Source organism: Dipodomys spectabilis, unplaced genomic scaffold (genome assembly GCF_019054845.1).
Source record: "Dipodomys spectabilis isolate Male_0828 unplaced genomic scaffold, ASM1905484v1 ptg000009l, whole genome shotgun sequence".
NCBI classification, from domain to species: domain Eukaryota; kingdom Metazoa; phylum Chordata; class Mammalia; order Rodentia; family Heteromyidae; genus Dipodomys; species Dipodomys spectabilis.
In genome coordinates, this window is record NW_024870686.1 from 17,375,528 (window position 1) to 17,392,635 (window position 17,108).

General features: G+C 40.9%; 1 protein-coding gene across 4 annotated transcripts in view; it reads right to left on the reverse strand.

The window, feature by feature from the left end:
- Stox2 (storkhead box 2) overlaps positions 1 to 17,108 on the reverse strand; it is a 201,737-nt gene that overhangs the window by 4,088 nt on the left and 180,541 nt on the right. For 2 of the 4 annotated variants that reach the window (XM_042701686.1, XM_042701695.1), the window contains exons 2-3: positions 15,412 to 15,564; positions 3,681 to 5,949 (exon numbers count right to left, since the gene is read on the reverse strand). In XM_042701686.1, the coding sequence (XP_042557620.1) occupies positions 3,681 to 5,949; positions 15,412 to 15,564 (2,422 nt within the window). Of the gene's footprint in view, positions 1 to 3,466; positions 3,518 to 3,680; positions 5,950 to 15,271; positions 15,307 to 15,411; positions 15,565 to 17,108 lie in introns of those variants that run through there. The other 2 variants (XM_042701704.1, XM_042701713.1) reach the window with 2 other exon arrangements.

Consider the following 17,108-nt stretch of genomic DNA (forward strand, 5'->3'; position numbering starts at 1 on the left):
TCTCTGTAACTGATTGAAACTAGCTAAAGGTAATCAACAGGTCAAACTACTACAATGGAAACAAGTTGTCCTTCTCGTTCATCCCCTCCCTAAGTCATAGGACTCCTGTCTAAATGCCTTGGCAGTTCTTTCCAACAAGTAATTTAATCCTGATCCCTTGGGGCCTGGATCTACTTCTTACCAAGAGGCCAGGAGTGAACTGTTTAAGAAGCAATATGTTCATTGACTACCAGGACCACTTTACTTTTCTTGAATATAGAGCATAGTTGATTTTCTCATATTTATCATGGGGACAATTCTGATGTTGATTTACTTACTCTCAGAGTGAATATGAAGAAGAAAGAAGCATCTATGAAGAATTTGTACATTAAAAGCTAAGAAATAACTTATTTCTGTTGTACATCTAGCATACAATGAATTACATAGTTTCTGTGGGTTGGGATGAGAATCTGTACATCACCAATGATGTCTTTACTATAGGAAAATGCATCTTAAAATCCAAAGGATCTGCTTTCAATCTAGTTTAATGTTTATTCAGTTACCTGCTCTCTGCAGCCAGTATAGCAATTAGAGGAAACAAAAATTATAATATATCATTGAAGTTGGGAGAAACTCTGTAGTAAAGATGTCCTTAAACATTTTTGACTGTAGCCAATATATTAATATGAATAAATTATCCTACTTTCCACAAAGAACATCTTTCATTACTGTGGTAATAATGAGTACAGCTTGTGACATTCATATTGAGGACTCTAGATACGCTGAGGAAAAAGCTAATAGAGATGGATATTTGGACAGTAAACATACTTCTTGAATTACTATTTTAAGAAAAGAGCACTAATGCAGTACAGCTATACAAATAAGATCTGGGGACTTCACAGGCAGGAGAATGAAGCAAGCAGCATCTCTGCCCATCCTTGGGTCTGGGTGTGTCCCCGGGCCCTGGATTTCTGCAGCCCATGGTCATTTCCACATTAGGCCCACCTGTTCCTGCCAGTCTTTGGCCTCTGTTGTTTTCATACTGTTGTTGCTCGACCAGTTTTTGGCCTCAATTTCTGAACAGCCATCTTTTTATGTCAAGATTTTAAACCTCTGAAATAGATCTCCTAATGCACTTTTCGTAATCTTCTCATTTCTACTCTTTCTCTCTTTTCCTATTTTAGTTCCAAAAAGAACTAAGGAATGTTGGAAATGTGGCTGATAGGAATGCCAGCCCAGTGTAGAGAAAAAAAATTACCTTTTCTATGTCATTTTGGTTGTTTAGTGAATTACTGAAAGACTGGAATAAATGGCCCACTTAAAATTTTCATGGCTTGCAGCAATGAAAAGGTTATCAGTATGCTAATGTTATTTAGCTAAAATGCTACTCAAACTAAAACTCCTAAGTTGAAACAAGTTTATCTAGCTTCTAACCAAAGGATGTAAAATATGAGAGAGGTAACATTAGGAACTGTTCCATAGATTCCCTAACTGCCTAAAATTAATTCTGTACGTATTAATTCTCTACAGATTGCTGTAGAGACAACCATTCCCCATGTTAGTGGACAGGTATGCGGCTCAGAGAGAGACCATTTCCTTACCACTTTACCTCCTACTATGACAAAGCACGCCATTCTTAAAGTTCATTATTTTAAAAATGAAAATAAACTTACTTGTATACATAATAAATTCCAGTCATAAATCCTATATCCTGCCCCTCAGGATTTGAGGTAATAAATTCTGCGAAGATTCTGGTTCAACTATCACATGAATATTTCTGTTTTACCCCTAAGCAAACAAAACTTCCCATATTATGCATTAATAGTATTTTGAGTTAGAACCCATGGAACTACTCTCAATATCTCCTTTGCAACAATCTCTGGAGTACTGGGCTCTTTATCAGTGGAAGTCCAGGAGCTGAAGAGGCAGTCAAGGATTTGAAACTATTGTATGAAAAGCATTAGGCAGTAGAGCTTATATTAATGAGAAAACCAGAATTTAAAGACACAGGCAGCAAATAAACCATCTGTCCCATAAGCAAAGGCTCTCTCTTTCAATTATACTTATCTGGTATCTTCTAGTGTTTCAGAGGAATAAAAAAAGAGAGCAGAACTGAAACAGTAAGTAGAAAAGGACAGAGAAAAATAAGCTGGGAAATAACTTAAAATTTGATTTGTAACTAAAAAATTAGCATAAAGAATTCTTTTATCTTTTTCTTTTTGGTACTAGTATTCATGTGGCTTCAACTCAGGTTCTTGTGCTCTCGCTCAGCCACACCACCATCTGACTTTTTGCTGGTTAATTGGAGCAACTGTCTGGCCATATTGTCTGCCACTGCTGGCTTTGAACTGTGATTCTCAGATCTCAATCTCCTGAATATCTAGGATTACAGGTATGAGCCGTCAGGGCCTGGCCCAAAACAATTTCTTAGGAAAATCACTAATGAGGTCAGTGGTTTTCAGATTGGGTGATATAGCTCTCTGAAGTCTCTTAGGGATCTGGAAGGGGAAGACGTGACCTGAAACTCTAATCTCCCAGCCCCTTTAACTGGAATGCCAGCTCTGAGGTTGGCTGGACATTAGAATGTCCACACCTATGCTAACTTTCAAACAAGGCTTTGTGATTACAGTAACACTGATAATTAAGAACTCGACCTTGAAGAAATTTAGAAAAAGCCTGATATGGGACAAACTGGTGAATGATTCCCAATTCTGACTTTGGGATGTTCTGTCCCCACAGTATCCAGAAATCAATTTTAATTCTTCATGATTAACATACATATATGAAGTACATTATCCTACTGGATAAGTATTAGAAGAGCTTGGAAATCTTGGCAGATGAGGACTGTCACTCAGTAGTATTTCTGCATCTTAGAGTCACCAATCTGGAATAGAACTGAGGAGATTTAGGACCCAAGTTGTTCTTAAAAGAAAGGAAAGAACTTAAGAGGAGGAAAAAAAGGAAATGTAGAGGCAGATGGCTTGCTTCTATAACTCTGAAACAAATTCCATGCTTTGCCATTGGCCATCAGGCTGTACACTCTTAATTTTCAACTCTGCAGTGGTACCAAATGTGTGAAATTAAAGAGGGTATAATGACAGTGTCTAAATGGGCTGTGTCAATTCTGCAGGAGAAGAAACAGAAATGATGATCTCACAGAGCAGAAGCTACTAACTAGCTTCCATTTCTGTATAGAGACATGAGTGAAAAGAGCAAGGTGTTAGAACAAATAGGCAGGCCAACCCAAAGTAGGAATAATAAGGGTAGCAACCTTCCAGAGTCTCTGAAGAGATTTTAAGATCTGCTATCACATTCCCAGTAGAAGGATTCTTGGCTTCACATCCATTTATTTACCCTCTAACCTTATTCTTCTAAAAAAAAGTTGCATCCTAGTGGCAATATATGTTTATAAATAAAAAGGTACTGGGAGGTGGTGATCTTAGTTAGACTGGGCAGAGGCAAGTTTGAGGGACAGGCGCCAACCCACCAGTCCAGATTGGTGATCTCTACAGCTGCAGAAACATTTTTTTTTCAATTCCTGAAAAAGAAGTCAGAAACAAGCTGTTAACAATATAACTCACACAACTCTTAACCCTCCTTCACAGAACCCAGACTGTGAAGCCAGAAACTCTACAAGCTATGTGCATAAAGCCCCAGGCCCTGGTAGGTGTATGCATGTGCAGAGAGACATCTCTCCCTACCGTGGGGAGTTGAATCCACTGTCTACAGTGATGCTGCTGCTGTCCATGCTGTCAAGCCTGGCGGAATGGGTGGCTCTCTGGTTGCTGCTACTGTCTGTTTCTTTTGGAGTGAGGAGGGTAAGGTTCTTCTCAAATTTCCTCTGCAAGTCTCGCTCCTTTTCTCTCTCCAGGAGCCACTGCATAGTGCCCACATCATCTCTATTTTTCTCCTCCTCTGGGTTTTTGTTGGCCCCTTCCTCAGAGTCGTCATCATCGGAGACATTGTAATAGTCAAAAGAGGCTTCCTGGTTCCCTCCAGACTCCTGCTGGCGCTGGGAAGTGGGCATGGCTTGTGCTGCCGACGTCCCAAGGGAAGGGTCCAGTTTGTCGCATCGGCCTGGCAGTGTGTCAGCAGGTGTTTTGGGGTGAGATTTGAGGAGGGACAGACTGGATTTGTGATAGCTGTTTACAGACAAGGTGCTGTGAAGAGGTTTGAACAGGGTGTCCTTGCTGAATATCTCTTTCCTCTTGTCTAGGCTGCTGGGCTCAGCGCTGTGGTGTTGGATGAGGCGTCCGTTGGCAATTCCTTCAGCCACTCCACCTGAAGCAGCAGGGCCTCCACCGGGCCCTTTGGGTGACTCTTCCTTGTTGTGCCCGGGAGGCTCCCTGGAGGAGTGAGGGACTTGCCTCTCAGATGGAGACAGCTTTTTCACCCCTTCTGTCAAGGTTAGTGTGTCATGGTCCTCCTGATTCTTCCCCAAAGGCGAGGGTGCCGTGAGCACCGTCTCACTGGAGGTGTTACACTGGAAATAGTCGTCGGTAGCTGTTTTTGTTGGACAAGAGTTGAGTTCACCATAGGAAGGCAAACTCTCAGGGGGTTTGCCTGGCTCCAAAAGGCTACATGCGCTAGAAGGTTCCTTGCTGCTACTGACTATTTCTGGAATGCACACTTCTTTATAGCTCGTAGATGAGATGTGAGCCCTTTGATGACCAATAGTCTGGGTAGGCCTTAAAGTACTGTCGTCGATGTAGGATTGGCTGGGGGTCTGGTCATCTTGGCTACACCCTTCAGCCAGGTCATCAGGCGTCCCGAGAGAAGAAGCACCCAGGGGACCTTTGGAGTTATCCATGGATCTGGACCTCTCCTTGGCTTTGTTGGATCTCTCATTCCTGGACCTTCGGTCCTGGGTATGGCTGTGGCTTCGGTGCACTTTTGAGTGGGAGCTTCCCCTGGAAGGTTCAGGAAAAGGCATCTCAGTTCTCCTTTTGGCCAATTCACCAGATACATCCCATTCTGGTGTCATGGGGAAGTGGGATTCGATCACGTTTGTGTTGCTGTGCATAATGAAGTTGTCTCCTTTGTGTTCGATGATGAAGCAGCCCTCCCTTGGGGCCCTGGTTAGGGGATCACAAAAGTCATACTCTCTTTCTCCAGGGATATCCAGATGGGAGCCATCCGAAGGGTCTCCTTTAGACACCCGTGTCTTACTATGGGACCGAGACTTCCCATGAGACTTTCGGTGAGTCCTACTCTTTTTACTCCTCCCACTGTGGTGGGCCGAAGATCCCGCTTTGCTCCTGTGAGCTTTTTCTTCTTCAAGTTTCTTCATTAGTGCAGTGTGTCTCATGACATTTTCCACGGTCAAGTCCGGGTTAATCCGCCGAATGATTTCCATCTCTACTTCCCGAGGGATAGTGGTTGGCGTGTCTTCATCACGCAGGGGCCATTCTTCAGGAGGGAATTGGGCGGAAAAATTGGCCAACTGTTTAGTCTTATCTTTCTTAAAACTTAGCCGGAATAACTTGAGCCCGAATTTTTTGGACTGCTTTTCACTATCTTTCGGTTTGGAGAGAGTTTCTGTCTTGTAGGAAAAATTGACAGTACTTTTGCTTTTTTCAGTGGGTGGCACCTGGCAGAGCGAAGGCGGGCAGTAGGGGTCTTTGCAGTCCTTGGTGGCTTTCCTCTGCAGAGTGGAGGCGTGCATGCTATGCATGTCTTCCCGGCAGCAGTGGCAAGAGTCGCAGTGGTTTCTGGGCAATGTCCTTTCCCTGACACAGCCTGAGGCAGAGGGCGTTATGGTTCCAGGTTGTGGAGAGGTACACTGAGACCGGTCAGGTATCCTCTCATCCAAATGGTACCATTTACTATTAGTTCTTATGAGGGACGGGGTTATGAAATAGGTCTGTGGGGTCACAATGAAGTAACCATCTGGAGTTGGGTAGATTTTCCTCTCCCGTACCAGTGTGTTCAGGGTATGCCGCAGAATTTCTTGGCTTGGGGTTGGTACACCTACAACAAACAGAGGAGACACCATGAAAGCCAGGCAGGCATATGCTATTCCCAATTTGCAAAATCCTATCAATGGCTGGGTGAGTCTAAAGGTTGAGGTTCAAAGCCAGCTAGGTCAGGAAAATCCATGAGACTCATTATTAAGTACCAAAAAGCCAAAAGTGGAGCTGCATGTGATTCAAGTGGTTGAGTACCAGCCTTAAGAAAAATATCTAAGGAATAGTGGCCGGACCCTGAGTTCAAGTCCAGGACTGGTGTGTACACACACACACACACACACACACACACACACACACACACACACACACACACACACACACACACACACACACACACACACCCTACTAATATGACTAAGCTTCACCTCATGGCATGTAAGCAAGACCCAGATAAAGGTTTTCGTTAACTTTCCTCTGAATCATATATTCTGATGACACCACCCACAGAATAAAAAAACAGACAAGCAGGCAGAGGGTGGGCTACAGAGCTCATGGGAAGGCACTTGCCTAGCACGTGTGAGGTTTTTCCCCCAGCACCAAAAGGGAATAAGCTGGAAGAGAGAAATAGGAGTTACATAGAGCTGATGAATTAATTCACAAAGCAGAGTAAAGTTAAATCATGAAAAATGAAATCAGGAACAGTGAGAAAAATTTCAAGTTTTATATAATATGATATTAATTTAGAGAAAAGTCTTCAATAAAAATAAGAGAAGCAAGGCTGAATAATAATAAATACATGCTAATATTAGTATTCAATAAAAATAACTAGAGAAGTGATTTTCCATATTGAATAAAGTGTCCAGTATATGTAGAGATTGCCTTATTATAGCTACTCTATGGACTTTTTTAAGTACTGGTATTCAGAACTCAGGACTTCACACTTAACTTGCTTGCTTGTTTGGCTGATGATCTACCGCTTGAGCCACACCTCCAGCTCTGCTTGTTGTTGGTTATTTTGGGGATGAATCTAGTGAACTTTTCTGCCTGGGCTGGCTTCAAACCTTCATCCTTTTAAGAACTCAGCCTCCTGAGTAGGTAGGGTTGATTACAGGTGTGACCCAATGGCAGCCAGCTCTGTGCTAATATTTTTTGTTGGTTGTGGGGCTTGAACTAGGGACCCAGGGGCTGTCCCTGAGCTCTTTTGCTTAAGGCTAGCATTCTATTACTTAAAAGCCACAACACCACTTCCAGTTTCCTGGTCATTAATTGAAGACAAAGAGGCTCATGGACTTTTCTGCCCTGGTTTGTTTTGATCAGTGATTATCAGATCTCAGTATCCTACTGAGTAACTATGACTACAGGCATGAGCCACCAGTGCCTGGCCACTTTTTTTCCTTAAGATGAAGTTTACTTAAATTTACAAGTTATGTAAAAGAGCAACTAGACTTGGCCTTTATTTATGTCATACTCTCTTATTTTGAGCTCATCCTCACTTTCAATTTTCAATCTATGTCACTGGTAAAAATCAGGTAAGGACATTTTCCTTTTCAGCATAAGTCAGCAGGAGAGGTGGTTTGACTGTTGTCTAACCACTGAGCCCTAATAAACATACTAGCAAGAAGCTTAAACAATCTGTATTGGTTTGATCACTAAGTCTAAAACACCTACACTTGCTAGAATAGAAATGCCAGGACAGATTAATAGATGCTTCTTCACACAATGACTTACATTGTTTTCAATAGGGCTTGTGGGAGGGTTTATGTCTTTACCTTAACAGCAGAATAGGATATAAATTTCTTAACAGAGTACAATTCTCCAGGTATAGTATATTTGCTTTATTTTGGGGTAATCTGCATTCCTCAGTGCTGAAAAGTGCACACACTTGTCCGATGATATCATTTGGGAATAATTCAGGTTGAATCATACATATTACCAATACACAACTATGACCCACAGAGAGGGCAACTTCACATGACTCATCCCAGTACAGTTAAAGCAGTGTCATGTAGAGATGGAAAACTTGGGCTCTGGACTATTAAGATTGGAATTCCAGCTCTGTGAACTGGTGTCACTGGTTGAATTATGTACTACCTCCATTATAATTTGGGCCTGGAATGCCCCTCAAAGACCTATGTATTAAAAGTTTGATCCCTAGGTTGGTACTTGGGAGTAGTTACTGAGACCTTGATGAGGTGGAGCCTACGGAGAGGCTTTTAGGTCACTGGGAACGTGTCCTTAAAGGGTATTCTCTTCCCTCAGGCTCTTCCCTCCCTTTTTGCTTTCTGGCCACGAGGTAAGGAAGTTTGGTCAATTCTATGTTCTTATCATTATGGGATACCTCATCACAAGCCTCATCATGAGTGGAAACCTCGAAAATGATGAACTAAAATTAACCTTTACGCTTTCTGATGTTTTATGTATTTATTTATTTTGGGGAGTACGAGAGTTTGAACTCAAGGTTTTGTGCTTGTTAGACAGGAGCTCTACCTCTTAAGCCATACCTCAGACCTTTATACCTTACTTATTTTTTTAGCCCAGGTGTTCCTCTTTTATCTAGGGTCAGTCCTACACTTGATCCTCCTAACTTCTGCCTCTGGTGTGTCTGGATTTCAGGCATGACCTCCCAGGCCTAGCTTGATTTCATTAGCCTTAAACCACGATCCTCCTGCCTCTGCTTCCTAATTGTCTGGAATTATAGACATGAGCCTCCATGTGTGGTGACTTTTTCCATTTATAAGTTGAACTATCTCAGGTATTTGTTACAGTAGCAGGAAGTTAATACCTCCTGGCTATATTCAGGCTCCCCCAACCTAGCAAAGACAACAGAAATGGCCTGGAATGCTCAAGGAAAGAAAGTCTGTGACTATAATATAGCATAATACCCTTCACCATCTCTACAAAGCATCCCAAGAGATGTAGAAAAGGTTTATAGATACTGTCTTTTTTTAAGAGCTAATACTGGGTTTGAATTCAGAGGCAAAGAGCTCTCCATTAGCTTTTTCACTCAAGGTTCGTTCTCTATGACTTGAGCCACTCTTTTTTTTTTTTTTGCTGATTAATAGTCTCACAGATTTTTGCATCCAGGTTGGCTTTGTACCACATTCTTTATATCTCAGCCTCCTGAGTAGCTAAGGTTATAGGTGTGAGCCACTGGCAACTGGAAATAGTGTCTTAATTAATGTACTTAATTTTTGAGTTTCACAGTGGCCTGTTAATCTAATGCTCTGCTGTTAGTAGGTGAACATTAGTTTTTTTGTATAAGTGATTTTAAGACTGGCATAATAAAATTGGTTTTTAATTTTGTGATAGTTTCCTACAAGACAAATGTACTTAATGGAATTAGTGGTCTAACCCAAACTAGACACATACCGTCCTTGAACACTATCATAAAACAAAAAGTGGTTACACATAAGATAAACAACTTATAAGAGCTGCTATGCTCTAGTACAATCAGGGCTTTTTGCTAAAGGACAGAAGATACCATTCACAAAGAAGAGAACAGAATCCAAGACAATACACTATCTGCTTTATAGTACACGATGATCCACTTGTTGGCACAGCAAACAAGATAACAAACCCATATTTATCACTGACTATATTTAAAATGGTAAGGTGGGTTTACAAGAACTCATAATTTATCATGGTTTCTAGATAAGAATAGTCATTACTTTCAAACGAAAATTGAATTGTATTATAGAATTGTATTATAGAACTGTAGGCCTACCTACCAATGATTTCACAACTCAAGGATCTATAAAAAAAAAAAAAACCATGACTACAATGGAATACTCTTTCTTTTCTGCTAAGAATGACTTCTCTGCTTGTTCCCAATGAAGAGACAGGAAAGAATTTCTGTAGAGAATTTACACCAAAGCTTCCTCCCCTCCCCCTCCAATAATAAGGACTTGAACTCATGGTAACAAGCTATCACTTGGCTTATTTGCTCACAGCTGGTGCTCTACCACTTGAGCCATGCCTCCAGCCTAGCTTTTTCTGGTTAATTGGAGATGAGTCTTTTGGACTTTTTTTGCCTGGGCTAGCTTTAAATGGAGATCTCCAGGTCTCAGCCTCCTGAGTTGCTAAGATTATAGAGATGAGCTACCAGTACCTGGCCTGCACTCAGGATTTTTAGATATTCAGGTATATCAATCAAATAAAGTTTAATTTGAGAGAAAAACACATAGACGCATTGTTTTAGTATATTTTTTGGAGGTGTGTGAACTCAAGGCTTTGCACTGGCTAAACAGATGCTCTATCCTTTAAGACATCCTTTAACCTTTATGCTTTAGTCATTTTCTGAATAGGGACTTGTATTATTCCTGGTTGGCCTAGATCATGATATCCCTAATTACACTTCCCATATAGCTGGGACTACAGATGTGCCTCACCACGCCAACCAGCTTTTTATTGGCTGAGACTGGGGTCCTGTTAACTTTTCTATTCAGGCTAGTCACAAGTCACAATTCTTGATTTCCACCTGATCTCCTCCTTCCAAACAGCTAGGATTGTGACCCAAAAACTGTGACCCAAAGCATCTTAAACAACAGAGACATGTTCTACATTTTAACAGGGAAGAGACCTGATCTCTCTCTTTTCTACACTTTTAATGCCTGGCTGGAAATAATCTTTACTTTCTGTCCAATGTACTTTTCACACTTCTACCTGTGAATTTTTGGAAATTTATCTGAAAGTTGTTGATTATTTATTATAATTAGTCTGAACAACTGATATTTTCTATTGTCTCTAAACTACAGGGTACCTTCAGAAATCTGTAGGGTTCACTTGAGGAAGAGAGGTTTGTATATTCTGTTTCTATGTGTCAGATGTGTGTATATTCTGGCACTTCCAAATCTTCCTCCTGAAGCTCATCATGAATAACATTGTGACCCAAACATGTTAAATGACAGGATATACTTCATATTCTAATAAGGCAGAGACCTGGCCTCTCTCCCTTTCCACACCTTTACATCTTGTAAAACAAAACTAGACATTTAAAATCACAGCAGGACAATGTGCTCTTATTTAAACCCACATACTGCTTTAATCCTGCAAATCTGCCAAGTGTCGGAACAGAGAACACATGTACATATTCTAAATGTTAAAACATTTTAGATGAAACAGTTTTGTTTTGGTTTTTAGGCAGTTTCACTATACTTCCCAGACATGTCTGGAATTCGTGGGCTCAAACAATTCCCCTATCTCAGCCTCCTGAGTGGTATAGACATATGCTACCATACTTGGCTTTGTATCAAAAATGTTTGGTGGATTTCTTGTGTGTGTGTGTGTGTGTGTGTGTGTGTGAACAGTAGCTGAAGGAGAATTCAATAAGATGAATGGGGTACAGTAGAGTGTAGATATACTAATACTTCGCAGAAAACTAAAGCCAACTTCAACCCCATATCTAGCCTCACAGGTTTAACTCAAGTCTTCTGAATGTTAGTCAGTCTTCCTCCAGAGAAGATCCAATCCTAACATCTTAACCAGTACTAGCCTGATTTAAACGGTCATTCATTTATCGTTGCATTCATGATTATCCATTCCCTCTAGTGGAACGGGTGAGTAGTTGTTCCAGAAGTATAAGATGCAAACATTACATTCTTTCTAAACTTTAGAACAATTCTTGATTCTATGATGAAGCTGATAAATACAATGAATGGATTCACTTTCAAAAATTCAACCTGTATAAACGGTGATTGTTTCAATGATTTTTCCAAAAACTATCTTTAAAAAACTCTTTAAATATGGATGTCCAAAAAGAGAAACAGAAGTCAAATTCTAGTTAATTAATTAATTATGCTGTGCTAATCCTGGTACTTGAACTCAGGGCCTGGGTACTGTCCCTAAGCTTTTGCACTCAAGACTAGCAATCTACCACTATAGTCATAGTGCCACATCAAGCTTTTTGGTAGTTAATTGAAGATAAGAGTCTCAAAGACTTTTCTGCCTGGCCTAGCTCCAACTACAATCCTCAGCTCTCAGCCCCCTGAATAGTTTAGGATTACAGATAGGAACCATCAATGCCCAGATTATTATATACAATAAATATATAATATATAATAAATTTATATACAAATATAAAATTATATATACAATATAAAATTATATATAAATTAAAATTATACATAAATTTTTTTTTTTGGGTCCGGTCGTGGGGCCTGAACTCTGGGCCTGGGCACTGTCCCTCAGCTCTTCAGCTCAAGGCTAGCACTCTACCACTTGAGCCACAGCGTCACTTCCGGCTTTTTTTTTCTTTTTGCTTATGTGGTGCTGAGGAATCGAACCCAGGGCCTCAGGCATGCAAGGCAAGCGGTTTACCACTGAGCCAACTTCCCAGCCCCCTATACATAAATTTTTTTTAGTTACTTATTTTTATTTACTTATTTTGATGCTGGTCCTGGGGCTTGAACTCAGATTCTGAGAACCCTCCCTTTTTTGCTCAAGGCTAGCACTCTGCCACTTTTGCCACAGTTCTACTTCCAGCACTTTTTTTTTTTTTTTTTTTTAGCAAGGGTACTTTTTCCTTTTTTATGTGTGTGCTTTGGTGCTTAATGGATATATGAGTCTTACAGACTGTCCTGCTTGGGCTGGCTTTGAACTGTGATCCTCATATCTCAGCCTGTTCAGTAGTTTAGGCTTATAGATGAGAGCTAACAGTGCCCAGCCTATTCTTTTTATTTAATTTTAAAAATTATCTTCAAATAGTTGTACAAAGTGATTTTTACCTCCTCAATCAATGATCCTTTTTATTGATAAGAATGGGCATTAAGTATGAGTATCTAAACACTTTTATAACACTTAATTTTAGTAAGATATACAAGAAGTAAAATCTCTTACCTTTTAAATAGTTACCACCATGCCCTAGTCGTGGGGGTGGCAAACTTTTTCTGTGAAGGGTCAAACAGTAAATATTTTAGTCTCTGTGAGTCATATGATTTCAACTGGAACTCTACCATTTGACAACTACAGCTTAAGGAGCTGAAAATAACACATATACCAACAGGCCTGGTTATGTTCTCATAAGACTTTTTGACAACAACAGGTGGTAGGCCATATCAAGCCTGTAGGCCACAGTTACAAAGCACTGTCTCCACTCCAGTTTGGGCAGAGTTTGCAAACTTCTGGGGCTGGCCAATAAATCACCATGTCATACAGATGAACCAGGTTTAGTTAGCTCCTCCCAGTCCCTCTGAAGATCAAGGCCTTGGGATTAAAGTTCATTTACCCTGAAAGTAAGTTAAACAGTTATTCTTTTAAGTAGGAATATTTGTTTCTCTAAAATTATTCCAATCTAGTGATACCATTACTGGCTTCTTGGCAAGGACATAAACTGCTCCTTCTTACACACAGCTTTGTGTTCTTTACATTTTTTTTTTTTTCATTTTCTACACCAGCAATGGGAGGCATGTAACCAATTCTGAAAAAGCTGTGCAATCTCTCATGAGCCTATATAAAAATATAAGGCTTTTAAAAGCTGCTGGATTGTTCGATGTCAGCAGCAGCTACTCAGCTATAAGGCAGGAAGGGTTGTGTTTCACCAGATTACAGTGTCTTCCAAGAGTGTCTGCGCCCCGCACCCCCTTACCCAGCTCTCCCAGGGTTCTGCTTATCTGATAAATAGTGAAGAATATGCAGAGATAAAATGTTACAAAACTTAAGATAATTTGTAAGTTTCAAAGGTGGGTTCATGGTGGAACATATTGACTAAAAAAAAGAAAAAGAAGACAAAATCACTGAAAGAGAAAAATAAAGTTTCTTTGGGACAAAAAGAAAGGCTGGAGATGCAAGAAGGTGAATGAATTAAATTATGACTTAGCTTCAAGTTGGTTCTTCTGTCCTTTCCCTGTACGTGGGGTATGCCTCCCTACACCTGACCTTGGGTTTGGACATGTTTGCTTTGCCCAATGCAATGTATATAGAGGGGATCTGACTGAGATGTTGAAAAGCTCTTGTGCCATGAGCCTTATTCCCGAACTTCTGCCATCGCCTGGAGCAGGGGTCTCCACCTGCTCCCTTATCCAAAGAGGATGGGATACAGGTGTTCTTCTAGGCCCTGATTATATCAGCTGACTTCTAGGGAACTCAACACAGGACCTAAATAAATGCTTGCTGTTGATGCTCCTCCCGGTCTGTGGTTGTTTCTTACCCAGCATTTTTTGTAGCAAAAGCTGATATAGCTAACAGCTTCTACTAATTAAGATCACTGCTAAGCTGAGTGAACAGTACATCAAGCATTCATTTTTATATGTTTTTATATATTAATTCAATCTAGAAAGACGTTCAGTCCTTACCAAGCTGGTAGCCTCATATTGTATCATATTTGATTAGCTGACCTGCAGGGGTTGCTGGTATATACAGGATAAAATGTGCATGCGTGTGCATGTGTGCACGCACACGCACACACAATTGTCAGTATTTAAAGAAATTTAGAGATTGCACATAAAACTGAATTTCTACATTCTCTTGAATTTTTTTCCTGCAACTCTAAAAGGAAATGACATTTTGGTAGGAAGAGGGTGTGACAAGACATTGGAACTGAGGGTTGGGGTCCTTCTCTTGAAATAGGGTTTGCATTGTTTAGTTTATCAGCACTCCTGACATCTTCTAGCACTGGACTTGTCAAATGTCATTCATAGAGTAGCTGGGCTATTGTCTTTGTTTTACAGTACTTAAGAGAAAAGTAATGCATTTACCTTTTATTTTCAAATGAAATCTTCAAACAACATTCCTTTTTTTCCCTATTTCTTGGGGGGAGGGGGAAACATTGTGGTTTGGACTCAAAGCCTCCGACTTGTTTGGCAAATGCTCTATTACTTCAGCCATGTCCTCAAGCCCCTTCTGCTTTAGTTATTTTTTTTAAATAAGTGTTACTTTTTGTCCAGGCTGGTCTGAAGGCACAGTCCTCTCATTTATGCTTCCTGAGTAACTGGGATATCAGCCATGCAACCACTATGCCCAGCCTTTTATTGAATGAGAAAGAGTCACCAGAATTTCTTGCTCCAGCTGGTCTCAAATTATAATCCTCCTGATCTCAGCCTTTCATGGTGCCTAGGATTACAGATTTGAGCCATCAAACCTAGAACAAATAATGTTTTCTTAAAGCTCACCACGCCAGAACACAAACATGGAAGATAAACTTAATTTTGACATGACTCTTGCTGCCATTAAACTCTTACGATGAAACATTTCCATGAACACTATTTCTGTGTTCATGTATTTAGGGAAGATTAGATTGCAAAGGCTGAATGGAATTCTGGTCATTTTTGCTAGAGTTTCTATCGATTCTTTTGCTCAGTACCAAATAAAAGAATATTAAACCTGGAGCAATAGAATTTTTTTTAAATGTAACATGGGTGCTTTGATTTTTTTTTTTTTTTTTTACTTACAGAAGAAAGACAAGTTTCTGGTCTCTTTGAGTGAAGACTTTTTCTGTTATGTTTAAACTTGGGAAGAACAGTCCATTTGAAGTCCTAGAGCCACCAGAGTGCACATCCATTTGAAAAGTGCTCCTTTCTTTTCTCATTACCTGGGAAACACGTGGTCAGGTGTTCCATCAGTGCTTCTTGGGTGACAGGTTTTCTCGCTGAGTTCATTGCTGAGATGGCCAAGCAAAGGATTTCCCCGAGTGGAATAAACTGAGACTGACTGATGGGAGACATACTGATTGGTGATACATCACCTGCAGAAAGACAATTTTCAAGTGAGTGGTTCATTAGGACACCTGGTCATTTGTCACCCACACACACCTTCACACATCCACACCTCTCCCAACTCTCCCCTATCCTCTGGATTATGGATTCAATCAACTCTGAACACTGAAATTGGTTCTGGCCGTGGCCAGTACCACACAGGCAGAAAGAGGCCGACACACAGGGGAATGCTTTTGTGGTCTCAACAAATACAACGTTCCTTTAAAACCCGAGGCCTCATTTGAATAGGAAGAGTACAAGCCTTGCAACCATGAAGCTTTGAACGATAATTCTGATTTTATTAACGGGGAGCTGATTTATTTAACAACTGCCATTCACAAGTCAACAAAAGCATTTGTGGTAAGGATGAGTCATTCTTTGAAATGTTGAGTGCCTTTACGTGTTGGGCACCTATGGGTGGTGGTGGGGGGGGGGGGTGAGCTATAGACAGAAAGTGAGTCAGCTCCCTCCAGCAAATATCTCAGTCCTCAAAGCATTTTTATTGGAGTAGAGGAGTCAGACAAACAAGGTCATTGTGTCATGTGACAGGTGCAAAGAAGATTAGGCAAGCTCAGAACAGAGCAAACAGGGTCATATATCCTACCTGGGGTCTACAAAGGCTGGAAGCTGTAGGGTTTTCCCAGGCTTTGCAATCCGAATCTGGTGCTAAGGACTGGGAGGTACCTGGTGGCTAGGAGGTAAGCTTGGTATCAGGAGTCAGAGGACCTTCAAGTAGGTAGTACAGGGGCACTGCTAAGTATGGACAGCCATGGGAAGTGTTAGATGTCCAAGGCCTTCATCCCATGGAGAACAGTGAGCCATGGAGGGAATTTCAAGACTGACAATGACAGATAAGAGAGGTTTAGGCAGGTAACATGGTGGCTACATGTGCGATGGCCTGCAAAGAGTCAGAGAGGACAGACAGACTACAGTACACCTAGGAGACTGCGACCTCTTTCACATGCTTGCCCATTAGAAGGGAAAATGGAAGCAGAGGAAACTGAACACCTGGCATTTAAGGGGTAATAGATGTTGACTCCTGAAAAGGTGCCAAGGTATAATGAAAATAGTTCTCTACTTCTGAAATCCTAGTTGTACTGGAAGAATCTCTAGAATTCCCTGGAGATTTCTGTGGCGTCTGACCCCACCGAAGAAAGAGCCACTGAGAGCAGGGAAAGTCTGTTCCTAATACTCAAGTCCCCCCTGTTTTGTACTCCTGTGATTCTGTAAGACTGTGCTTAAAAAGACATGACACTACTGGCAGAGTAACTGGAGCTCTCAATCCTATTTCTTGCATGCACTTGTCTAGTCTCTTCGCTTTTGCTCCTTAAGCATGATTGCTCATGTGATAAGCTACCATGGCTGGCTGGAGCTGAGACATGGCACTGATCAACACTTTCTCCCGAAGATGTCTGCATGCTCATGGGTGGACCAGCCTCATCCCTGTCAGAGTACTTAAAGCTGAGCCCAGCCACAATTCTAAACTTTGCAGACTACAAAGTTCTTTGGCAAAGAACTTGAACCCCTGCTTTGA